This window comes from Lepisma saccharinum, chromosome 4 (genome assembly GCF_977018435.1).
Source record: "Lepisma saccharinum chromosome 4, izLepSacc3.1, whole genome shotgun sequence".
In the NCBI taxonomy this organism is placed as follows: domain Eukaryota; kingdom Metazoa; phylum Arthropoda; class Insecta; order Zygentoma; family Lepismatidae; genus Lepisma; species Lepisma saccharinum.
Window position 1 is genome coordinate 55,706,573 of NC_139232.1, and position 27,743 is coordinate 55,734,315.

Sequence of the window (27,743 nt, forward strand, 5' to 3'; positions counted from 1 at the left end):
AGGAATAGTAAAATCTGTGAACATTTTTTTAAAGGCTTGCTTTATTGGGACCATGAAAGCCTGCAGTGTGAGGAACTGCAGCATCTGAGACTGTAAAACCAGTTTTCTGCTATATTTTCCAATAAACCTGTATTTTACACTCACAATTATCATCACAACTGATTATTTTTCATGGTATCTATTTTCTGATCCCTTGTAATTTCCCTTTCATCTTCCCATTCATCCAACTTTTTAAAAATGCATGTTAGACATTAGTTTTCAGTTCATCAAATTAGGCTCACACAGGAGATGTACTACATAGATTTTCAGTGAAGAATGCAGGCTCGACCAGGCCAGTCCAATAGCTCAGTAGTAGAGCAATGGCACGGTATGCTAGAGATCCAGGTTCGAGTCCTGGTCGAGCCTGCATTTTTCGCTGAAAATCTACGTATTCATTTTCAGGTAGATATGCAAAGCATGTGCATGTTATGTCAAAAATGATAACAACTGAGGTCTTAATATCATAAGAAAGACAAACATTCTCCTTCCGACACTGCGTTTTACTTGTATAACAAATGTGTGAGTGGAATAAAGGAAAGGGTTGAGGGAAGTTAAATCCCCAGTGATGCTCTTAAATCATTTAAAATAAAATTAAATTTAGTCTCCCTTCCTTTATGCATCTAAAACATTCCTTCTTTAATATCTAAAAAATCACCCCTTAAAGTGTCTAAAATTAAAATAAATTGCCAATTACTGTAAATGGTGAACAGCATTCCAGATTTGGGTGATCATCCCCTGAGATGTCTGAAACTAACAGCAAATTCTCCTTGAACCTCCTAAAGGGTGATGCTTAAATAAAGTCACCTGCCTCGCAGAGGAGAAGGTCATCAATTTACCATGCCTTTCCCCATTTACGGTTAAATCAAGAGGTATTAAGTTGCTTATTCACTCCCAAATTTGGGTTAGTATTTTAACATTCGAGTGATGTTCATTGTGTGATATAATAGAATAAAGAGTGTATATGTAAAAATCAAAGTTTACAAAACGATTGCAATGATACCATAAACAGTTGTAAAATAAATCATTGTATAATATGTTGGCTTAATGTGTTACATTTTTCCATCTATAAGGATGCAATATTCTTATCAGCCACCTTAGTCAGCATTTCTTATAATTTGAATGAATAATTCCATTAATATTTATACATACATGCCAATAGATATTTTATGTCAAGTTTAGCTTTTCAAAGTTTAGATAAGATAAGAAAACATGCAAGTTAAATTTGAAGTACTCTAATGGTGAGATATTTGCATGTGCAACCCTGTCATGATTAAGATAGTTTAAGAATTAGTGTACTGTGACATTGTCCTTACAGTTGTTGGTTTATGAATATCGTGAGTACATAAAATTTAGCATTGGTTTTAGAGTGCATTAGGTATTTGTAATTGTATTTATCTGCCCTTCGGTGTAAAGTCATCAGAAAGCTCATTTTACATTTTTAAAATTATTATTAAGGTTATTTTCACAGTACTTACTCTCTGTTGCACACTTGCTAAAATATGTTCTGAAGAAATACACACTCAATTTGTTCAATATAAAGTAGTAATTACAGCATATCTAGGTAATATAATAATAAAGTAAAAATAAATGTGTGTCTATAAATGATTATACATTTTTCAGAACAAGTTCACGTGTTTGTGAGCAGTTCAATATTTACAATAAGTTATGCCCAATATGATCTATTTATGCCTGTGTTATTTTATTAATTTTCTTTGTATCTTATCAAGAGAAGTTGTACTAATTGTTATGATTTTTATTTTTCAGCTGTCCTGCTCAATTTAAACTTCCCTTGTCTTCAACTGATAGCATGCAGGGTATCGTTTACTTCACAGTGACTTTGGAGCCTCATTCACAAGTCGCAGAGTGTCTTACAATGTATGAGGATTCTGAGGAATTCAAGTCACTTCCAGTGTCTTTCAATGCATCAGATCTTGAAGACACTGATCGTTGTTCATCTCTCCCTGATGGCAGCCTTAAGAAGAAGATTCTACGGAAACATCAGAAGAGCAACATGAGAGATTTGCTGGCGAAGAGGAGAGATCTCGAAGAACTTTTCAGGATAAAAGGATTCAGTTCCGAAAGCGAATCGGAACCAGAAATGAGCTTCAAGTTGAAGAAGAAGGTAATACACCACATGACACCAAAAAGGCTTAACGGTTTCATTATGCAGAATGGTGACGACTCCGGTTCTGATGCATCTACTAAGGATCAGACAACATGGAACTCCCACAAGTGCGACAAAGCTTCGGATATAGAAGACGATGACAAGGGAGGTGCAATAGGGTTGAGCGAAAATGCTGATTATTATCCAATTTGGCAGAAGCCAACGGGAAGATGCCATGACCAGAGACCTCGGAAGGCCCCTGATTACGAGTCGATTTACGAAACATTGTATCCTACTGGCGATAAGTCTGAAGCAAGTGCGGTTGACGCTGAACCACCTCCTCCTCTGCCACCTCGAGGAAGGCCGGCGTTCCCTCAGAAAAAGTCCGTAGGAAACCACAAGCCTCTGGAAAGAACGAAAGCTCTTCACTACAGCAGCAGTATTGGTGTTGCCTTACCTGGTGGTCTCGCAAGCTCATCTCTTCCCCCTGAAGTTCCTCGTCATCACAAACCAGTGTCAGTGTCTCGTGGTGATTCATTCTTATGCAAAGCTCACCCGGTAATTGGTGCCAAACCAAGGGATCGCGGGATTCCTCTAAAGCCTAGTGAAACTAGCACGGGTGCCAATCCTCCCCCTCGACCACGGAAGATGGTCACTCCAGAGGACACTTTTGCCTTTGAAATTATAGACACCGATGAATTCAAACAATCAGCGGAGTCAGGTTCTAGTCATCAATCAGCATGCAAACCGATTGCTATGGATCTGAATAACTGTGATAATGACGTAGGTGCACAAGGGACTCTAGGGAAGGGGAAAAGAAAATCTCTTTCTTTACACACTCAGGGTACAGAAAATAGTTGTGTTTCTTCCAGTGATAGTACAAGGCCAGTAAAACTAGCAATGACTATGGACTGTCAGGGTACAGAGCATGATTTAGGCATGCAGATAGGTTTTTGTCCAAACATTGCACCTTTAGCAACTCCGGAACAAGACGGAAGTCTCCTAGATGGCTCGTCTTTGGAGAATCTTATGGATGATGATGGCTCGCTTCAGGAAAATATTATATTTGCGTGTCAGGTAAATGGGATGGTTGACGATGAGGAAGGTGAAGACTGTGCTTTCAACAATTCTAATATGAACCAAAGTATCCGGTCAGTAGCAGAGAAGTATAGTCAGTGTAAAAGTGATATCTCTAGTCATGAATTAAATATGATGTCACAGCCAGAACTCGGTGCTGGTATTCACATAAGTGATGGCGCTGAACAGGAAGTGAATCAGGGGGATGCAAGTGGGGAGTTTAATTTTATGGACCTAACCTCTGGTTTTGATGTAAACGACTCTATAGATTTGCCTCACTTATGCTCCAGTCCTGCCAAATATAATTCTAGTGCTTCAGAAAACCAAGGAACGTTGAAGAAGAACCCAGAAAACTGTGATAAAGGAACTTCAAGTGTCCCTATGACAGAGAAAGAACCTTCGGAAGCTTGTGCAGTCAGCTCTCTCTTAACCGTTCCTGATTCCAACCAGGCTCTCATATCTCCTGGTTCCGTGTCCACACCAACCTCTGACTCCGGGATGGTTCTTACCAATAACACAGGTTCAAGTGGTTCGGATACTGCCACAATGGTTCTGAGTAATCGAAGCTCGAGCTCAGATTCTCTAGTGTCTATTCCCAACACAGAAAATGTCGAAAGTGATGTTTCAGCGAGGGTCGGGGATGAATGTGCGCAATCGTCAGAAGTGGCCGAAGAAGTAGCAGATTACAGAACACGAAATAACATCGACACAACCCGTCCACATCGACCACTGTCAAGACAAGTCAGCCATCCTCCCCCAGTGTTTCTTTTAGAGTCGGTGGAGGAGGAGTTTCGACCATGTCACAGAACAAGTCTTGACGACAGTGAAAGTAGTTCAAAGTCGCTCAGTGATACAAGTTTGCTAAATGGTGAATCGCTTTTACCAAAACCCCACAACAGATTGCTTAGTCGTGTGATGAGTCCAATCCCTCAGTGTCCCCCTACACCAACACACCATGCAAGGCCAGTGAATGGAGTGAATAGTGCATCAAGTAGACATTGTGCAACAACTGCAGACAGGGACAGTGGTGAGGATTCATCAGATATGGACTTTGTTCCTGCATCACCCAGCATCCAGGAACCTCAGCCCCTCTTTCTTCTCCGTCACATAACAACAACAAGGTTGCCATCTATCCCTGAACGAACATACAAGTGCCAAAGAGTTGATGTGTCATCTGAAGAAGAGCCTTTACCTACATGTAAGTTCTTTGCTTTGCTAATATATATTTTCTTTAAAAGTTGATAGCATTAGTAATATCATGATTTAGAATTTCATAATATTAAGTATAACCTGCAAATTTGCCAGGTCCAGAGCAAAGATACAGTTGGCACTGGAATACATGGTTCTCTCCCAAGGCTTGTCGATTGGGAGTGGTAATGTGTGGTGTGTGTGGGGGCCCAAGATTGATAGATATTGCAGGTAAGAATGTACAATGCTTTTCATGGTCAAGTCACCCGTGGAGCGACTAGCACGCTGGGCAGTGAGAGCACATCTGCCACCAAACTGGATGTAACATCCGCGTAACTGGAACTGCTAGCTATGTAATGAAATAAGCTCGTAGAATTACTCAGACAGTTAAAATTATGATAAGCACGTACCTTGTTACAAGAAGTCTTGGAAATGATGTCCTCCTGCTTCCACACGTTTACAGCATTTTTTAAGGAAATTTTCACTAACACGTATCAGTTCCTCTTCCAAAATTGCTTCAATTACTCTCCTGATATTTTCTTTCAATTTTTCTAATGTATGACTTCAGGTTTAAAGGGTTGGTAGCTTGCCATGCAGACATCATGCAAATGAGTTTCTTGTGCAAGGCATCGAAGGGATTTTTGAAAAGGTGTACCAATCATGCTCCAACGTTGTCTAGTTTCTCCTCAGTAAGCACATGCCGTTTCACCCTTTGCTTCTTATCAAGAACAGACCCTGTTCCCCTAAATCGGTTCACAAATATTCGAACACTGTTTCTGTGTAGAACAGGAACATCTGCGAATTCTGCTGCAAAACCCCTTCTAACTTCCCTACAAGAATTCATAATGAAGTAAGAGTCATACATAAAAATTCGTTGTTTTGAATTATAAGTATAGCATAGCATTATTAGACAGCAGAAAAGCACCAGTAATATGTAAACTAAAACAAAACAATCTAAAACACTTGTTAACAACTTTACTCTTCACAAACACATGCAAACTAGACACCAGCTTTCTGGATACTGAAACACTGATGCATCTAGTGCCATCAGCTTACAGCTGTGGGTCTAAATGCTGACAGACGTGCTTTCACTGTCCGGTGTGCTAGCCACCGTTCCACGGGCGACTTGACCATGTATCTGAGGTTTGAGATGTGGCAGGTTTCCCTTGGGTGGAGGTTAAATTTGCCTGTATGTACACCTGATGATGTGGGCCTGTGGTGGAAAAATTTAAACTTTTCTCTCTCTTGATCACCCCTCTCTCATATATGTAACACACACACACACACACACTCCAACCCACATCTGCTTGTGATTCGGCATAATTAGCAAAATCAGTCTATGTGCATAATAATAGAGAAGAGAGTACACAATGAGAAAATTCCCTATAGTATTTAAAGAGGGTGAATTGAGACAAAATCTTCAAAAGAAGAAACCATTTTATCACTTAAGTGTGATATGTCCGGATGTAAAGATCTGTGGTCCTAACTCTGTATTTTTAGTTATATATTATTTCTCTCTGCTCCATGAAGAGTTTGATTTTTGTGTAGGGGTATATCTGAAAGACATAGCTGTGACTTATGAGCACATTACTTACGTAGTGCATGCTGAAAAATATATTGATAATGCTAATGGAATATCATACGTCCAATGTGATTTTTCAGATTGGGAAGCAAGAATTGATAGCCATGGTCGCATTTTTTATATCGATCATGTTAATCGAACAACAACATGGCAGCGCCCAACATCCAACTCTGTAGTGAGAAGTAGACCATCAAATAATGAATTGCAAAGGCAACAACTGGATAGAAGGTAAGTGGAAATTTTGTGTCTGTGCTTCCTTCTATGAGATAATACTTTTTGTAAAATTTTTGGCATGCATTAACTTAATATTTTTATCAGTTTCTGAAGAAATAGATACCAATTTTTTTCTGTTTTGTTCGGCATTCAACTATTTTTATACTTATTGCTCAAACAGATATTGCAAGTGATTTGTATTTATTCATTATGATGTGATATGCAACGTATCTATTGTTGACTAAAAATATGCACAGGAACATTTTGAAAATGGACAATAGACCTTTACAATGAAATACCATTTTAACAAGTTGATAGACTGTCATTAAGAAACCTACCAAGAAATTAGTTATTACCAGAGACTGGAGGGTCACTAGGGCCCTTCTCTTCTATTACAAGGGCCTCCCCGATGGCGCAGAGGTAGCATCGTTGCCTTGTAATGAAGGGGTCCTGTTTTAGATACCTGGTGGAGGCACATAGTGGTTCGGATTCCACTTTAAACTGTAGGTCCAGTCCCGATTAGCCTTACTGTGCATAAAGTGAACTTAAAACACCAACTCAATCAATCTTCTATTACAGTTAGTTATTACCAAAGATTGGAGATTCTTTCCCTCTTCTACCATTAGTTATTACTAAAAGCTTGGGCCCTTCTCTTCTATTACCATTAGTTATTACTGAAGATTAGACATACTTTCCCTCTGCTACCACTAGTTAGTACCAAAGACTGGAGGCTTGCTGGGACCTTTCTCTTCAAATACTGTTAGTTATTACCAAATATTGGAGATCCTTTCTCTCTTCTACCATTAGTTATTACCAAAGACTGGATTGTCGCTGGTTCCCTTCTCTTCTATTAGTACTAGTTATTACCAAAAATTGGATAGTTGCTGGGCCCTTTCTCTTCTATTACCAAAGATTGAATATCCTTTCCCTCTTCTATCATTAGTTATTACTAGAGCCCGGATGTTCAGGCACTGAAAAGTATTAAAAATGGCAGGCAAAAAGGCAACGAAAAATTGAAAAAAAGGCAGTGTATGTCGAAAAAATAGCAGTCAAGTTTCAGAAAGAGGCAGTGAAAATTGAAGATGAGGCATTAAAAATTGAAGAGAAGGAATTAAATTCCTCTTAAATCTTTAGAAATATATTTACAAATAATAATTTGAATAACAAGGGTTACTGAAAAACAAAATCAAATAGAAGAAGAGGAAATATAATTTTAAAAATATGCCTTGTCGGAATGACAAAAGAGGCAAAGAAAGGCAACATAATGCCTTGTCAGAATGACAAAAGAGGCAAAAAAAGGCAAAAATGTTTGAAAAAGGCAGCATAAGGTGAAATAGGCAAAAAAAGGCAACGTAAAGTATTGTTCAGAATGTTAAGAACCTTCGAATCGGTGTACTTTTGTGTTCAATTTTTGTCTACCAGCGTCGGAAACAAATATGCATTTTGCCTAAAATCCAGGCTCTAGTTATTACCAAAGGCTGGAAGGCTGCTGGTGTCCTTGTCTTTGATTACCGTTAGTTATTACCAAATATTGGAGATCCTTTCCTTCTTCTACCATTAGTTCTTACCAAAGGCTGGAGGGCCACTGGTGCACTTGTCTTCGATTACTGTCAACTATTACTGAGGCAGGGTGACTACTCACTGGGAATTCCTTGAATTCTGGGAATTATGAGTGAATTCTGCTTGAATTTTTCTCCGTAGACGTGAAAAGTTGCAACTTTTTTAATTCACAATTCCATTGAATTTATACATATTTATTAATGCCGTCAGGCAAGTTTTTAACAGTTTAGCTTTTATTTTTATCAAGGAAGGAAAAGAGAAAAGCTCCGTGGAAAATTAAAAAAATTTCTCTCAATCTGTTTGCTTTGTTAGTGTTCTTTCTAGAACAATCTACAATTGTATCTGACAGATGGGAAGATTATTGCAAGATATCTTGAAATTGATTAGGTAAATTTGAAATTCAAATACAATTAAATATTTTTCAAAGATTACTATATCCCGTAACATTTGAGACTTGGGTTTGTAGATGTATTTCTAGTCTGAGTATATGAAATGGCAAATTTAAATTCCGCACCTTAAATTAAATATATGTACCATTCAATTGAATTGAATTAGAATCGCACATACCCTTTATATTGTTCATATATTTGGGTGTGTTGGTGGTGAGAGATGGTAAGTTTGAACTAGAGAAAACACTGGCTTGTAGCCTTGAATTTTTGGAAAGTTCACGTTGAAAACCGGGAATTACACTTGAATTTTATCATTGTACTGGAGTGGCCACCCTGTGAAGATTGGAGATCCCTTCACTCATCTACAATTTCTTGTTAGTGAAGATCCTTTCCCTCTTCTACAATTAGTTGTTACCAAATCTTGGAGATCCTTTCCCTCTTCTACAATTTCTTGTTAGTGAAGATCTTTTCCCTCTTCTACAATTAGTTGTTACCGAAGATTGGAGATCCTTTCCCTCTTCTACCATTAGTTATTATCAAAGGCTGGAAGGTCTCTGGTGCCCTTGTCATCGATTACCATTAGTTATTACCAAAGATTGGAGAACCCTTCGCTCTTCTACAATTAGTTGTTACTCAAGATTGGAGATCCTTTCCCTCTTGTTCAATTAGTTGTTACCAAAGATTGGAGATCCTTTCCCTCTTGTACAATTAGTTGTTACCAAAGATTGGAGATCCTTTCCCTCTTCTACAATTAGTTATTACCGAAGTTTGCAGATCCTTTCCCTCTTCTACAATTAGTTGCTACTGAAGATTGGAGATCCTTTCCCTCTTCTACCATTAGTTATTATCAAAGACTGGAAGGTCTCTGGTGCCCTTGTCATCGATTACCATTAGTTATTACCAAAGGTTGGAGATCCCTTCACTCTTCTATAATTAGTTGTTACTGAAGATTGGAGATCCTTTCCCTCTTGTACAATTAGTTGTTACCAAAGATTGGAGATCCTTTCCCTCTTCTACAATTAGTTATTACTGAAGTTTGCAGATCCTTTCCCTCTTCTACCATTAGTTATTATCAAAGGCTGGAAGGTATCTGGTGCCCTTGTCATTGATTACCATTAGTTATTACCAAAGATTGGAGATCCCTTCACTCTTCTACAATTAGTTGTTACTGAAGATTGGAGATCATTTCACTCTTCTACAAGTAGTTGTTACTGAAGATTGGAGATCCTATCCCTCTTCTTCCATTAGTTATTATCAAAGGCTGGAAGGTCTCTGGTGCCCTTGTCATCAATTACCATTACTTATTACCAAAGATTGGAGATCCCTTCACTCTTCTATAATTAGTTGTTACTGAAGATTGGAGATCCTTTCCCTCTTGTACAATTAGTTGTTACCAAAGATTGGAGATCCTTTCCCTCTTATACAATTAGTTATTACCGAAGTTTGCAGATCCTTTCCCTCTTCTACAATTAGTTGCTACTGAAGATTGGAGATCCTTTCCCTCTTCTACCATTAGTTATTATCAAAGACTGGAAGGTCTCTGGTGCCCTTGTTATCAATTACCATTAGTTATTACCAAAGATTGGAGAACCCTTCGCTCTTCTATTACCAGTTATTACCAAGGATTGGAGATTCATTTTCTCTTCCACTGTTAGTTATTACCAAGTTGCATACATCCTATTGAGCCAAAAAGAAATAATAATAATAAAATTTACGCCGAACTGAATGAGACAGAAATTCACACTTTATAAGTACTTTTTCCTGAGGGAATATCATTCCATGGGTTTTTATCTACTGTTTTGACTTGGAATGTAGAAGATCACTACGAAGTAAATGTTTATGGAATTTGAACTTCAGATTTTATGATTTTGAATTTTTATTTTAGATATCGTTAAAAATGTTTACCACTAAATTTGTTCTGCTCCTTTTTTGACAGAGCTGAATCACAAAATAATGATGATAATATCTTCATTCTTTTTATATTTCTGAATTCACCCTACCACCTTTCCCCTCTTAAGAAACAAGTTTTTACAAGTTAGAATCTGTGATCTGATTGAGCACTCCTTCTGGTGTTGCTGCGGAATTCGAGAGTTGTACAGTACAAGCTTTGTTGTTTTGCACCATGTCTTTCAGGCAACAGCAAGTATGCAGCCTTTCAGTCTTGAATTGGGTGTAGTCATACCAGTTTCAGTGACTACTAAGTTGCCTATTTGGTGGCTATGTTGTGGTTATTGAAATTTGATTTAGCAAAAGCCTATTCCTTGATTTTTCTAATTTCCTCATTTCTAAACGGTTTCTTTCATGCTATCAGCAAATAATATACTATAACCACAATAAAGCAGGATTATCACATATTTGTCCGTTATTAAATGTTCACTGGTACGAGGGTCACTATTTATATTTTGAGCCTAACAATGAAAAAATAGGAATTTGGCATTGAAAACTGCTTTATTGTTTTTCGAAGTATTCTCCTTTATGGTCAATACACTTTTGCATTCGTTCGAACCATTTGTCAAAGCAGTTTTTCCAATCTTTTTGAGACACCTCCATAATATGGTTTTTGAACGCATCAATGGCATCTTCCGCCGATGAAAATCGTTGTCCACGCAATTTATTCTTGACATTCGGGAACAAGAAGAAGTCATTGGGTGTGAAATCAGGACTGTACGGCAGATGACCCATCAATTCGATTTTTTGACTGTTCATAAAGTCGGTTGTTAGATGAGATGTGTGACAGCTGGCATTGTCTTGATGAAGAATGATCCGACGGCATTTGTTTGTTTTCCGTATTTGACCGAAGACCTCTGGCAAACAAATTGTTGTGTACCATTCAGAGATGACCGTTCTACGTTCCTCTAAAGGTACAGTTGCCACATGACCAGTTTTCCCGAAAAAACAGGCGACCATTTGTTTCGATGTGCTTCGAGCACGAACAACTTTTGTTGGATTGGGTTCATCTTGAAACACCCATACAGTCGACTGCTGTTTACGTTCCGGCTCATATGCATATATCCATGATTTGTCACCTGTTACAATCTTATATACGTCTTTTGAAGCACCACGATTGTATTTATTGAGCATTTGTTTGCACCAATTGACGCGAGCGTCTTTTTGAGGTATTGTCAAATTGTGTGGGATCCAACGAGAACATACCTTTCTCACAGCTAAATGATCATGTAATATTTTATATATATGCTGGTGGAACTAATGCCTATGGTTGCCTCAATCTCACAGTATGTCACATGATGATCTTGCAGTATTAGGTTTTGCACAGCATCAGTGTTTTCTTGAACAACAACTGATTTTGGACAACCTTCGCGAATCTCGTGGGTGAACGAATGGCGGCCACGATTAAATTCGTTATACCAGCATGTCACAGTGGCAAAGGATGGGGCTTCATCGCCAAATGTGGAAGTAAGTTGATTGATGCACTCTTGTCTTGATAATCCACGTCGAAAATCGTAAAAATCATCACACGAAAACGTTCACAAGTTAATTCCATTTTATTGTTGTCGCGCAATCTCCAAGGCAACGTAAACAACACAAATCAAGCTATTGACAAAACATTTGAAGTACGTTATGGTCAATAATGCCAAACGATTCCATGCAAACGTCAAATCGCGCCTAACTTCAATCAGTGTTGCCAAGGCTCAAAATATAAATAGTAACCCTCGTATTGCAGAGTGAAATGAGAAGTTGTGATTACCTAGTAGATGTCCAAATACTAGCAGTGTATAAATCGTGGATAGTACATAGTTCATCCTAGCATAGATGTTTTTCATGAAAGAAAAACTTTGTGGGCAGTAGGAGAGAATGAACAAGAAACAGAAAATATGTGTATTCTGTACAGGGTAGTTAGTTTCATTCTTAACTCAAACTCTCTTTCGAACATGTGTTTCTTGGTGGCATTACTGCTTATTTGCTTCATGAGATACTCCTAAGCTCCATACGAATTCATTTGTGCAACTGGAATTTCGGGGTTCCGGCCAGAGATCGATCCTGAGACTGCTTGTACCGAGGTGGTGAGCACTTGAAATGCGTATGAAACTACAAGTTGGAAATTGCTTCTCTCATTGGATGAAATCGCATTCAATTTGTCTCAACAAAAGACTCTCGATTTGAGTCTTCCTTCCTCTATCACCACTAAACTTTGTTCACTAGAGCTCTAACCCTTACTGCAATACACTTATAAAAATTGGTGGCCATTTTAATAAGATACCTGGGATGAAACTACGGGTCCGGTGTCCCATTCTACACCCTTGATTTTGGAAGTTTTTTCTTCTTTTTTATGAAGATTATGTGCTGTAAATTATGAGGAACAAAGATTTGGAGCACGGAAACAAGTATTTACGAATGTACAGCCGTTTGAAGTTGAGATATTGTCTTTGAAATTGTTGAGTCCAAATTTCCCACCGATTCCGGGCTCCGCCCCTGGGGTAATTGATCTACCGCTACCGCAGCCCTGCCTTTATCTATAGAATCCCTTTTAAAGGCATGTTAGAAATTGGCCAGAGTCATCTGCCCCCAACACTATTTCTCACTGTTTTCCACATTGACACATGAAGATACCAAAAATTAAGGCTGAAATTAAACCTAAGAAGGCAACTTGCCTCTTTTTACCAAGGCCAGGCACTGTATTGCGGGTCGAAGTTAAATTTCAAAGTCCAAAAATGAAGTAACTCCTATGTTGCAAGTCCTTGTTGTCCTTTTCCACAGAATACCACCCTCCACTCCTGTCCAATCATAAAAATAAGAAATCGCAAATTATCCCATCCCACAAGTCATTTAGAAAATACAACCCTCCCCTTTTCGGCCTGCAGTTGCCAAAAAGAAGTAATTAATTCCAATTTCTGAAGTCGCATAAATGAAATCCAATGTCTGAAATGTCCAACCCGCCAATATATCATACAAATATTATATCACAATCGCAAATGTTCCCATTGCACAAGTCAATCATAAGAAGAAAAATAAAAATTTCAGACATGCACCCGTGATCCGAAATCTTCATACTTGTGCCTGTTACATGAATCTATCATCCGCCATCATAGAAGCCCTGAAAAACCTCATTGACGTTATGCAAGGAATTTTAATTTTAAGAAAAACATAAGTTTTGTAGCACGTAGATCTAAAAAAATACCTTCCACGCTATTTATAAACACAGTTTGTTATGAGGAAGGAAATATTTTCACGAAAATATTTTAAATGTGCAGAAAATCGAGGGTGTAGAATGATACCCCGGAGTCGAAACTACTTAGATTTAAATATTCAAAAATAAATTTGTAGTGTGGCCATGAAGCCAACCCTAACTTCATATACAACTGTCTGTTCCATCTATTTCGTAGTGAATATACACCTTAAAGGTAGTCATTAGAAAGAGGTTTTCCTATAACACTACCACATAAAATACTCACGCAATCCTCTACTGATTGATTACTTAAGGTGATGTATCTTGTCCTGTGTATGTGTGAAAACATTTGGGTTTAATAGTAGTAGAAAGAGAGCAGCTTGAAATTGTTTGTGTTGCTACAGTCAACAGAGGAAACCAAAGCGACGAATCCTTGGGCATTATTGTATTCTTCTGCATTGTTGATATCATTATGCAGGTATTAAATAAACACACACCTACAATAAACGTGTTCTTTAACAGTAATATTTAATAAATGTGTTCTTTAACAGTAATATTTAAAGTATAAAAAAAATAAGGATATTTTGTCATTAAAACCATAAATACAAAACATGGCCATGTTTTTTCTTGGTGGAAGGTGGAAAGTAGGGAGACCAGGGTAGAAAGTTGGAGGGAGGGGAAGGACAGGGTAAAAGGGCCACCAAAAATCCATCTTGCCCAAGTGAAAACTTTATTATTTTCCTGTCCCCGGTTACCAAAATATACCTCTGCTAAGTGACAATTTCTCCATCGCATATTCTGATTTTTATTTATTTTTATTTATAGACAAAGCTTTGAATGTTGTCCAATGCTGTGGATCCCCTAGCCTACCACTCACTACAGGCCTGCTCTCTATATCGCATTGTAATGCCTTACAAATTACCCAATAGAACAGAGAAAACAATGATGCTGATACCAAATAACACAAGTTTTAATGTAATTGGTATACACATTTTAATTAGCTATACATGTAAACATTGTTTCACATTTTAAGATTTTTATTTTTATTTATTTGGCCTGAAGATCACAAATTACAAAATTATGTGCAATTGAAGAATTGTGAAATGCAGACAAGAAGCAAAATTTAAAAATATAATCAACTGTTCAATGTGGAATAGACTACAGTCTCTTTCAAGCCAAAGCCATTGTTGTGAAAGTAAGTAGCACTGATAGTCATGCTATTGTTACAGTTAATTAGGAGATTGAATTTTATTACCATTATTGTGGCTTTCTTTTTCACTAGGTACCAGAGCATTCGGAGGACCATCACATCGAGACGTTTAGAATCTGATGATTCACCAAGTGTCCCTTCTACAGACGCTATTACTTCTACTCCCGAAAGGCAGCAAGAAGTTGTGGTCCAAATGCCAGCTGTTCGCTTTGTTTCTAGGCTGGATTTTTTCTCCATTCTTCACATGAATGACGTAAGTATGACCTGGTTTTATTTCAAATGTACATGGACCAAACGTTGACATTAATACAGGGCGACCAAAAAGTCACCAGACTGAAAGTTTAAAAAATCATTTTCAAAGTTTGGTTCCGTTCCGTAGGACCTAACGTGCACAACTTGTTTGGACAACCCTTGGGAAGGGGAGGAGCCTATTTTGAAAGAGAGGCTGCCATTGTAACTTCAGCAGTGGCTGTTTGTTGACTGCGCAGTGCAAGATGGTTTATAATCACAAGAAGCATGTTGCTTTGTTAGAGGCTTACTTTGAGCTGAAGACCTATACTTTGTGTGTGGAAAGGTGGAGAAGACTGTATCCCGATGATCCTGTACAGGATTTCATTTTGTGCATGTGTTATCTTTATTATCTTATCTTTTTTAATATCGCACTAAGATCTATGTTAATAATAGTAATAATAACAATAACAATAAATAGCAAATTTCAGGAACAAGACATAATTGAATACAAGGAGATACATCCTACATTGTGCATATTTCAATCTGTTGAATTTATAAATAAATAGGTATGAAAAAAAAATTATGAGTTCGAGTCCGGTGACTTTTTGCTCTCCCTGTATTTTATGATACTTTCCTCACAATATAGCAAAAAGAACCATCATAAACCTTTCAGTTTAAGAAACATCACAAAGCATCTTCTAAGCATTATGATTGCCAAGTCTTGTGTTTCTTTATGGTAACATCATTAGACATTACATTAGTTATTATTGTGTAAGATGTTATAACTGTAGAGTGACCAACTTTCGGCCATTAATTTAAGGGAGATTTCGAGCTTTCAGCATTGAATTTAAGTGAGATTTAGTCGTGACAAATTTTGCACATTTTTAGCAGAACAGTGTCACTCAGGTAAATGTTCATGGATTGGATATTTTTAAACAAAATAATAAATTCACATTTTATTCAATATGCCGGTTGCAATACAGATATAATTTACAAGCTTGCATGTTTCTTAGTCCTAACCGAGATGCATTTGTCCACTGATGCTGCAGAACCAAACATCTTTTATCATGTGCAAATTTAAAAAAATCGACAACTATACTCATAATTAATTGCTACCATTAGTTCTGACTTTATTATTAGTTCCAAACTGCATTGATGTCACTGATCTGTCCATTTATTGCTAATCAGTCAAAAAATCCTTTCAGTGTGAACATTTGAGCCTGGAATGTTCAAAACAAAGCCAAAGAACTTACTACGGTCTGACACATCAATTTATTTCTAAAATCACTTTGTTTGACCCATCTTTGTTCTACACTTCCTGTTTTTACCACATCACAATCCCACCTGCCAAACACTAAATGTGCAAGATCTTGCAGTCGTCTTGAAGTTTTGTATGCATCGAAATGAATTGAAATTTCACACTCTTCATTGTTAACAAAATATACAGGAGAAATAGAATGTCAATACGGGGGCTGGGAGGATAAAAATTGTGATCTAATGTGGGAGTTACCAGGAAATACAGAAGAGTTGGTCATCCTAGATATCAGGTTTTCTCCAAGGTGGAAAGGCTTGAACAGTCTTTATTTTATATTATTAAAAATCCGAAAGATTTTGACAGGTTGCAAAGCATCTCATTATTGCCATTGATGTTGCTAAAATTTATTATTAACTTGTGTTCATTGTTGAACATTAAATTTGAACATTATTTGCTCTAATGAAAGTACCATGGAAAACTGCTGAAATATTGCTGCAGAAAACCTGAGTAATCTGGCTTTATAAAATGAAGTAAAGATTTTGTCATTTGCACACTCGGGATTCAAGGCAATGGTCACCGTAGAAGCTAAAGCAAGGAGGCAAATGAACAAGCCAGAAGAGAAAAAGTTGGAAGAATGTAAACATGGCTGCAGCAGTGGCCCATGAAAGAATTGATACCCTATTGCATTAGTATTATTATCAGTTTTCAAAGAAAAAATTGTCTTGCTTCCTTCATTCACATTACTGCGGATTCTACAACAGTCACATGAAGTTCATATTTATTTCTTAAAAAAATGTTGCATGTGATTTTTTTCTGACAATGTGATATGCAAAATATAACTAATGACTAAAAGTATGTGCATAGTCATTTCGAAAGTCAAAGAAAATCAAAATTGGGAGGTAACTTTTTGGTGTGTTGATGAAGTGATTGTATATATACATATAGCTGGATTTATGCATAACATATTCTGTTTTTATTAGTAATATGAGTTATGAAATAAATATGCTGTTCTGTTAGAAACACTAGTGTATTAACAGTAAAATAATTGTACTGTGTGTCCTGCATAGTAATATAGTGTAAATTTCCTAATAGAACAGAGAAATTATAATGGCAAATGCACTTTTTAAACTTTTGATGAATATAAAAAAAAAGTGTAAGTTTGAGAATAACATATGTCTTCAATGGGGGGAGGTGCTAAGTTCAGTGTAGGTGCCACCAAAATCTGTTCTTACTCCAAATCTCTAGCTATTGTTCTGATGGGCTGCTTGTTAGGCAGAAAACAACATTCTCTATTAGCAGTTCAAGCCTGACTGATAATACTGCAAGTTGGAAGTGTTTGCTTCACTTGGAGCAAGTGAGAGAGTGTTCTGAGATGATTGTCTGCTGTAAGACCTATAGTTACTTCTTGTCAATTTTTGGAAACCTTTGGTTTTGTGTGAAGTCAATGTTAATAATTCTCTGAATGTTCGTGACAATGGTTCTTTATTACGATGCAGTGTTAATTGGACATAATCATTTTTCTAATGCTTTTACCTATGTTTTTTCTAACTGTTTTGAGAGAGCGCCTCTTCTCTCATTTTCAGGTGAACAAATTTCTTTTTGCCTGTGGTGGGGATCAAACCTATGACAGACCTTATATTTTTTACTACAAATCCGGTGCACTAACAAACTAGTCCACCTTATCCCCTCCTAATGTAGTTGGTTGGTTGGTTGATTTGTTGTTTCAAGTCCACTTTATGCACAGTAAGGCTAATTGGGACTGGACCTACAGTTTAAAGTGGGATCCGAACCACTTGTGCCTGCACCGGGTATCGAACCTGGGACCCCTTGATTACAAGGTGGCGACCCTACCATTGTGCCATCGGGGAGGACCTAATGTAGTTGGTGAACTTAGTATAGGTAAACACCCTAGACAATGGATAATATTAGGGTGGATCAAGTGAAAACGGAACAGGGGCCGCAGAATGAAATCAAGAAGGTTTATTTCAAACATAATCTCCAAAGTTACACAAGCACTTGTCACACTGTTTCACCAAGCAGTGAATACCCTGCTCGTAGGACCCCTTTGGCTGAGATCTGAACCAGTTGCGAACATTGTCCGAGTGGAAACACCAACCCATCAATGCCTTTTTCAACAGACCAAAGATATGGAAGTCGCATGGTGATAGATCATGCCTATATGGTGGGTGTTCCAACACTGTCCACCCAAACTTCGCCAATGTGCTCTTTGTAACAGCTGATGTATGTGGCCACACGTTGTCATGCAGCAAAACCACTCCAGAGGACAACAGGCTGAGCCGTTTGGCCTTGATTGCTGCACACAAATGGTGGAAGGTACTGCAGTAACAAGCAGCATTTATCGTTTGACCATGGTCCAGGACCTTAAGGAGAAGGGGTCCTTCATGATCAAAGAAACATATCAGCATCACTTTGCCACTACTCTGCACCATCTTGGACTTCTTGGTGGTGGTCACATGTCTCCACTGTTGGCTTTGTCGTTCGCTTGCAGGTTGGAAGTGATGGCACCAAGATTCATCACCTGCAACAACACATTCCAGGAAATTGTCCTGGGCATGATATCCCAGAAGATGCTGTATAGACAATCCCATATCTTCTGATCTTCTGTGAGATGGTGTGGCACCCACTGTGCACTCACTTTCCTGTACTGCAGTCTGTCTGTAGTGACGGTACGTACAGAACTGAAACTCACTCCCACATCCATGCTGATGTCCCTGATGCTGACTTGTCTGTCTGCGTGGATTATCTGGTCAACTTGTTCTACCAGAGCATCCATGATGATGACGTGAGCTTGACCAGGTTGCTCATCATCCTTCACAGATTCCCGTCCCTCACGGAAACGCTTGTGCCAGTCCTTCACACAGGTCAATGACAGAGCATGTTCTCCATAGACTGCCTTCATTCTCCTCTGCATTTCGCAAACTCCTACTTCTACCACTAAAAAACGAATAACACCATGTTGCTCTTCTTTGCTGGCAAACATTCTGCCGCCGCAGGTGAAGCACTGACTGACTGCCTGCCTGCTTGCCTTCTTGGATGATACTGCTGCCCGACCACCTACACATATTATGCAGTAGGGGTTTCCTTCCTTACCTCCAGCTCTACCTCTACACAGGGTTGTCGCCATACACATACATAAATATAATGCAATACATCCACTGTTCCATTTTCATTTGATCCACCCTCATATACACTAAAAATTGCATGCTAATAAAGAGTGTGTTCTCTTCTTTTGGTGCCTATAGGAAGATGGGGAGGAAGTTATTTGCCGAACCCTCTGAGGTTGATGACTCCTTTGAGGCAATTTAACATGGTATATCAATGCTGTAGCATGCCACAATCTTCCACAGATTTTATGATCAAAGGAATTTGCAAGTGCTGCGTGAATGATCCTAACAAGTTTCCATTTGAAAATATTGACCAAAAATTGTTGACAGGTCTTTCATAAAATACATTGATGGTAACCATTGGCAACACTTCACTGTGCAAGGCTGGTCAAAGTGTGGCAATACAGTGTGAAACAAAAGCTCCTCATTACATTGTAAAGCAGCAAGCTTATTTGGATCAGTTATTAATGCTTTTACTTCACATCTTGCAAAACTTCCATCACAAGAGACTATAGTTGCAACAGAATCCCATTATGTGTTTTTCTAATTTTATAATGTTTTTGCCTCTTTTGTTAAATCCCAATGATGAGAATGAATGATTAGATGACCCATGCCCAGATAAGGGCTCAAACCCATAACCTCTGAAGATGAGATCTTGAATGAAGAAATCGATGGGATCCTAATTGAAATCAAAAATAATTTCATTGTGTCTACTTTCTTTCCAGGAAGCTCTGTCTCTCTACAATCGCAACGGCTCTCTCAAACACATGATATCCAAAATTCGTCGTGATGCTCATACATTTGAAAGGTACCAACATAACCGTGATCTTGTGGCTTTAATTAATATGTTTGCTGACACAGGACGTGATCTTCCAAGAGGCTGGGAAACAAAGTTTGATCGAAATGGAAAGGTTAGTTCTTTTCAGTGTCGATGCTTATAAAACATATTAATGTAAATGTAATGAAACATAGCTTTCCCTGCAAAAACTTAATTATAATTTTAATTGTTCTGTATCAGATTCTAAAAAAACAAAAGCAGTTTTAATGATTTTCTCTTGAAGTATTTTGATTTGTAAATGTGTTTGTTTCTTAAGGGGACGAGGTACAGTTTTCCATAAGGTGCATATTTATATCAATTCTGTCGAAATGCTCATGAGTATTATTAGTCCTTAAATGACCAGGCTGCTGTTTGTGGTACTTGCCTCAATGCTCAATGTGTTTTCAGCATGAAATTTGAAATTTTACCACGTAGTGTCTTGGAAGCTACAAGTACAGTACATGCTCATATAAATCAATTTTGCATTATTAGAAGAGGAAGGTGAAAGTTTAAGAAACATTTTTTCTCCAGCAATTTTAGTTTGTCCATTCCTCCAGAGACAACATTTGAGATGGGAGAGTTGAAAAGTGTTCCTACATATTGCATGCCACTCTTGAACAGAAATTTACCTGCTTGATTTTTATAATTTCTGTGAAAAAAAAGAATCTAATGTAGTTCTGTTGGTGGTAGATGGAATGTACCAGAACAGAATTTATGAGATTCATATCAAAGTTTGAAATGTCAGAATGAAATTCACTGTCTTCACAACATGACAGAAATGCCAATTATCGAGACTAGTTGAATGCATATGCGCAGGTGCTTGAAATATGTTAGTTCCAACAATACATTGCTAATTGCTCAGAGTGCAATTTGCACAGCCACTTCCATTAGCTTTTTCATCTTGACAGAGAAGAAATGTGTATTTTTAGCCCAAGAGTGACAGACAGTTTCACACCAGGTGTACATTTATTTGAAAATTGTCAGAATAGGCACTGCTACTAAAAAGCAACCCAATGGTACAGGAGAGTATGAATTTCTCCTTATGTTGCAAGTGAAAGCAGTTTTTGAAGTTGATTATTAAGTTAGACATGATGTTAGAAAAATTTGATGAATAAGAATTTTCAGAATGTCGGCATTATGGAGAAAATAAAATGCACAAACTTTAACTTAAAGTATGGCTAATGAAATGGAAGTTTAGACTTTTCTGATGACCAATGAAATCTTCAACCTGCCTTTTTCCTATTCATGTGTTTTTCTATCCCATCAGAAGTTTGGTATTCCCAAGAGAAGAAGTAAAATAATACTCCCATAAGCATAATGCTAAAGTTTCTCCTCCTACAACCATCCGGTGCACAGACTTCTACAATGTAGAAGTGTCCATGGCTGTAACAATGCAAGTGAATGTTCCTTTGTTGTGCACACCATATTGTTGTGCACTGATTACATAAGTTAGCACATGTTTGAACCTACTTTGCACAAATATACCAATAATATAAAGATGGGTCAGAACTATTGAAATGTACCCTCAATGCAATTATATCCCAGGAACCCTTGGATATTAAGTTGCAACACATGCTCATATACACATGGTGCCGATGTATCGGTATCGGCTGATACCAGTGGTATCGGTATTGGAAAGTATCACTTGAAATTTATTTGCTTATACCTGCCGATACTTTTCTGGCATTTTGGTCATTCACGCAATCCTCAAAAATACCGTGGGACAATTTTGCTGAGTGTAATTATCCTGGAAATTACTAAAATTAGAGTTTCTTTTAATTTTCCACCAGTTTTGTGTATAAAAAACTGAGTTTTGTGATAAAATATCATGTAATATAATATTCGGATGTAATTCTCAAATATTTTAAAGCAAAAATCTTGGTAAATTGATGCATATAGTTATAATTTTAGAGTGGAATGCTTACACACCAAGATTAAAATATATTTTGAACAAGTTAATTATTACAGTTTTTCAAGCATCGGTATCTGTATCGGAATCAGTGAAAGTATCAGCATCAGTTCAAAGTGGTATTGGTTGTTGTTGTTGATTTGTTGCTTTAAGTCCACTTTATGCACAGTAAGGCTAATTGGGACTGGACCTACAGTTTAAAGTGGGATCCGAACCACTTGTGCCTCCACCGGGTATCGAACCCGGGACCCCTTGATTACAAGGCAACGATGTGGTATTGGTTCAGCCCTTATATTATGTATTTGCACTTATTGCAAGGGTCACTATGAAAGTTTAGAGATACATAATAATTAAGAAAGATAAAATCATTTTCATTACTGTTTTTTCTCGAAGTACTTGTCACAACATTCTGTCACACTTTTCCTTTCTTGTAAACCATTTTTGAAAACAGTTTTTCCACTAATTTTCATTGAGTGCTGTAAGTTCACATTCATAGGCATGAACAGCTTCTCCAGGAGTGGAGGATCTTCTGTGCATGCGATTTTTTACTGTATGGAACAGGAAATAATCACATTGGGCCAGGTCAGGACTGTAAGGTGGATGAGTTATAAGTTTAACCTCTGTGGACTCCAGGAATTGAATGGTGATGTTGGCTCTGTGGGCAGATGCTTTGTCATGGTGCAAGAGGATCACTCACAGTCCTATCCTTGGTCCCTATTCTTGAAGCTTCTCAAAAACTTTTGGTAGGCAAACTGTTGTGTACCACTGAGCAGTAACAGTCTTTTGATCCTCCAAGGGAACAGATGTGACATGACTGCTTTTGGAGAAGAAAGTTCCCACCATTTTCTTTCCGACTCTTTGGGGCCGATTCACTTTTGTTGGTAGAATGTCATCGGGAAAAATCCACACTGTTGACTGACGCTTATTCTCTGAATCAAACTGGTAAATCCAAGGATCATCACCAGTAGCGATGTCAGAAACGCCTCTAGAGTTGCGTCCATCAAATCTGGCCAGCATTTCTTCGCATCATTCCACGCAAATATGGTTTTGCTCATCTGTCAACATGTGAGGGACCCATCGGGATGGAACTTTCCTGACTCGTAAGTAATCATGCAGAATTTTGAACACTGAAGGCGATCCAATCTGTAGTTCCACTTCAATATCCTTAAATGTTGATTGTTTTCGCGAACCATTTTTTCCACACAGGCAATGGTTTCCACAGTCACTGTGGTCGCCAGATGCCCACTTCTCTCCTCGTCTTCCAATGGGTTTCAACCTCTTTTAAATTCTCGAAACCACTGAAAAATTGTTGCAAGGGAGGGAGCAAGCTCTCTCAAAGCTTGTTGCTATTGCTCCAGGTCCTGGGACTCATTTAAGAAAATCATCCCACAAAAGTGCTCTCTTCCCAGCTCCATACTGCAGAGGACTGACGCCGCATGGACGGAAACAAATGAAAGCCACACTGATAAGCCAAGCAGGTTGAAACTTGCATGGTTGAAGCAAAGATGTTGCTGCTGACCATATTTCTTGGAAGCAAAACAATGGTCCGTATCACAGCCTGTCTCAAAACGTTCATAGTGACCTTCGTATTCATAAGTAAAATCCAAGTTGCAAATTTAATTGGTTTTCCGATTAATTACTTAGGACCACTGCCTCATTAACAAAGATTATAGCATCTGGGATGGAGGTGGTAGTGCATCACTACATACTTTGTTTGACCTTGGAAGAAACAAAGCAGTTACATACTACCATCCAGTGGTGGCAATTGGGTTCTAAAATGGGGTGGGCAAGATGCCAAAACTGAGGGGATGGGGGGGTTAAGGACAGTTTACTTTCCCTTGGTCGATACGGTTTAGCATAGTGCAGAGGTAAAAGTAGTAAAGAGTGGTGGGGCAACCCCTCCCCCCCCAATCGCCGCCATTAGCTACCATCTCCATCCCAAGCTCCGTAACCTTTGTTAATGAAAGTAGTGGTCCTTCGAAATTTATTGGAAAACCAATTAAATTTGCAATGCGGAAACACAGAACATTGCCTGCACAACACGAAAACCATGCTTACCACGTGGAATTTGTATCTACAACAGTAATTCTAATTATATATTTTTTTTAGTTTCAATATGGTATTTGTGACCCTCCTACATCATTTTCTCAATATTGAATGCAGCATAATCCTGTGATTTTGAAATAATGTATAGATGCATGATCCATGCACAATCATTCTCCCGCTTCAGCTTCATTTTGAACTTCAGATGCCTGATATGTGCATTATTTTGTACTTTTATCATATCAAGATGATGTATGCACAGTTACATATTATTACAACAGTAACAATGCTCATGAAAGATCATCTGTTTTAAGGAATGCATTTATTTTTTTCAGCAATTTTTTATTGACCATACTTCTAAGACTACCACCTTTATTGACCCACGAGTTCCAACAGAAGCACCCTACCTGAATCCTCACAAACTGCTACTGCCTGGAGCAAGAAGAAGAAGTCGTAGTGCAGGAGAAGAGGAATTAAATCAAGCTAGGGTAAGATTACTTCAACTTTATCTTTCTCTCTTTTTCATGTACTATAGCAGTTATTATTCTTCATATTTATGTTAAAATGAACCTTGGAAATGTCTTATCAACAGGGCCTGGATTTTGATGACTTAAAAATAAATGAGAAATTATTTTTAAAATAACCTAAAAATATCAATAAAATGACATAAAAATGACTTAATTTTTTTTTCTTTATTTCAGGGTATGTCGATTAGTATGGCATAGTTCTTATTTCTGTAACATTTGAATTGAAATTTCAAGGTGTATGTGAATGTTAAGTATAAAAATATGTAAAAATCTTAACTTATTCAAAATTATTGCAGTAGGTAATGTCGAGTGCCATGTTGCTTTCTTCCTACAATCATGTGGTGATAGAATATTTGTTTCATTGTTACAGACATCTAGGCGATAAATGTCAATTCCTGGCTTAGAATGAGTGAGTGAAACGTAATGCAATTACATACTTTTTTTTTGCAATTATGCGAAAAAAGACCAGAAAAAGAAGTAAAATGCGAAAAATTACTCAAAAATTACGTAAAACCAGAAAAATGACATAAAACTTGAAAAAATGACTTAAAACTTAAAAAATAGTTAATATGACAAAAAATGCACAATAAAATTCACATTATTATAACCAGAGGTTCATCAAAATCTGCACCCTGCTTTTGTTCTGTTTGAGATTGTTTTGTGTTTCAATTAATTATGCTTCTTCTTTTTTTAAACTTACATTAGTGTGCTGGGAAAAAGGAAATACACCCAGGAATCTCTAACTATGGCTCTGCCGAACATGTTAAGAAATTATGATCTCCAATCCATAACTAGTATAATTTTAAATTTTCTTCTGATTATGTAGGCTATATTGAGCATCCATTTGCATTTTCACTTTATCAGATTTATAATTGTTTTATATCTTTGTTGGACAAAGTTGGATGGTTGACTGATAAATATACATTCAATAACAATGGGAAGACGCAAGCCAAAGTAAAAGTGAAATCATAATAGCACATGTGTGAATTACTCACTTGTGGCAAACTGAATAATGCTTTCTAAAAAAATTCTTAAAAAATTCTTTTAAAAAACATTAAAAACTGTTTACTTACATATTGGCGAGTATTTTATTGTTTGAGCAACATTTCGGGGTTCCTACAGCTCCCTTCTTCAGGCTTCACTTGGCACTGGTTTATCCTACATGCCGTGTCACTTATTTAAAAACAAGGATTGGGTTAAAAGGTACATTTGGAAAATAGAAATATTTTAAAAAACATGCCTAAGCCTTGGTACGTAAGAGATGTTTCCCCTTAAAACTAAATCTTGTGATGCAATAGCTATTCCAGCACCAAGGTCAGGTTGCATTTAAGAGGGGAGGGACAACATTTCCAGGCTTCCACCAGAAGGAAATGATCTGAAAAGTGCCACAAAAATGGGATATTGTTAAAAATATAACAAGTCATCCAACATAATTTGACCTAAAAGTTATAACTGACATTGTATATTAGAGGGCATTCTGATGTTGTTAGTATGGGTCTCCACATATGTGTACTGTATTTATTAATTTTTTCCAAAAAATTTGCTCCCAAGAAACTGTGGTGCGTATTATGCATAAAATAATTCGGACAGCCAACATAAAACCACACATGTTTTCATTATCTCACTGCATATGACATGTATATATCAACAGGCGCAAATACAAATTTGCCAGGTTGGATTTCTTTAGTAATAACATTTTTTTAAAAAAACACTGTAAAATTGAAATGGTTATTTCCCATGATTTTTCACTTTGTAACGGAATGTTTTGTGCCACCAAGATAAGCAGTGCCGTTCTGTCAGAATTCAAGCATGCACCTCCCATGTCAGTGGTATTTCTTGGGCAAGAAATAATAGAAAATAACTTCCTGAGCACTACAAACCCATAACATAATTTTGATTTCGCTTTCTTCTACTACAGAATAAACAAGGTGGTTACAGAAGTGAAAGCTTTGGAATGCTAAACAGTGGAGAGAGAGGGAGGAGGTGGCGTGGGTTGGTGACACATTGTATACACAATGTGTATTGGTCCACATAGCAACAGGTGGTAAATTTGATAGAAAATTTGGCTCAAAACTAATGACTAAGAGTTTAGGTATTCTGAATAGGTATGATGTAATTTGCTCTTGATTGGCAAAGCAATAGCTTTATGACCTACAACTAAGAAAGCCATTTCTAGAACCTGAATTGTACTGCACATTACCGTATGTATGAGATATAATTGCTTGTCCCTTTTCCCCATCAAAAACCAGGGTGCACATTATACACACAGACACACACCTTATACGTGCGTAAATACGACATTAATCTGATCCTGCCCGAGTGAGTTGAAGTGTATCACACATTGTCAGCTCATCTAGCTTGAGTAACATTGTCACTGTTCTTTCCGCTTTTTATTTAAATTATTTTGCCACTTTTGTACTTCTTAGATTAATTGCAACGATTCTAATGAATGACGAACTGATGAAATGAAATGGTGAGACAAATACAATATAAATACAAACCTTATCCAGGTGTTGAAATTTGGGACGTCTGGTTTTGCAGCACGTGGCAGTGATCACCAAATAACCATGAATGCAAACCAGTTGTCTATATTATGTCACTTCTAGACTGGAATCCTTTACTTCTTTTTAAGTAGACTCTGATTCAGGGATATGCAGTTACCATAGCATTTGGGATAGCAGTTGATGTTGAGTAAATGCCTATTTATACATGTTAGAACAAATTGACATAATTAAATTTATCATCCTCATAATTGCACACCTATCTTCCCCCAACCTATATATATAAATACATGTGTTAACTTTTGCAGCATGGTGGAGTACCGCATGTGAACTCCCTCCTGCTCCTAGTTTCTGTGTGTTTGGTTTTGTGTATTTCAATTACACTCTGGCTCAATGAAACATGTACGATTAATTACTTACACTATAATAACACAATGAATGTAAATACACTAAAGATAGTGAAAGGTTCTACACAAATAAACACATAAATGACTAGACGTACAACTCCTGCATGTCGTTCTCTACTCGCCTCGCACACACACTGAGCATGTGTAGACTGGCATGGCAACAAGAAAATACAAATGACAATTTGTCTGAACAACATGCATTGATTATTACCTTACAGAAAAGTTTCAGTGGTTTTGTTGGAAGTGATAATTTTGCATAACCTGAATTTTAAATGCATATTGTTCAACATTATACATAATTTTCTTTGCTCAAAGGTAACAATGCTTATATTTCCTTTGGTGGCAGTCTCTACCACCCCAACTGATCAAACACTGGAAAAGACAGCTGGGGAAACTCTTTCCAGTGTACGTAATTGTGCTGGGAGGGTTGACCATGTGAAA

At 37.5% G+C, this 27,743-nt stretch overlaps 1 protein-coding gene across 2 annotated transcripts in view; it reads left to right on the forward strand.

Annotated features, from left to right (window-relative positions):
• Hecw (Hecw ubiquitin protein ligase) overlaps window positions 1–27,743 on the forward strand; it is a 313,224-nt gene that overhangs the window by 214,461 nt on the left and 71,020 nt on the right. For both annotated transcript variants that reach the window (XM_083120523.1, XM_083120524.1), the window contains 5 exons: window positions 1,804–4,418; window positions 6,071–6,218; window positions 14,560–14,740; window positions 19,824–20,009; window positions 24,203–24,355. In XM_083120523.1, coding sequence (XP_082976649.1) covers window positions 1,804–4,418; window positions 6,071–6,218; window positions 14,560–14,740; window positions 19,824–20,009; window positions 24,203–24,355 — 3,283 coding nt within the window. The remainder of the gene's footprint in view (window positions 1–1,803; window positions 4,419–6,070; window positions 6,219–14,559; window positions 14,741–19,823; window positions 20,010–24,202; window positions 24,356–27,743) is intronic.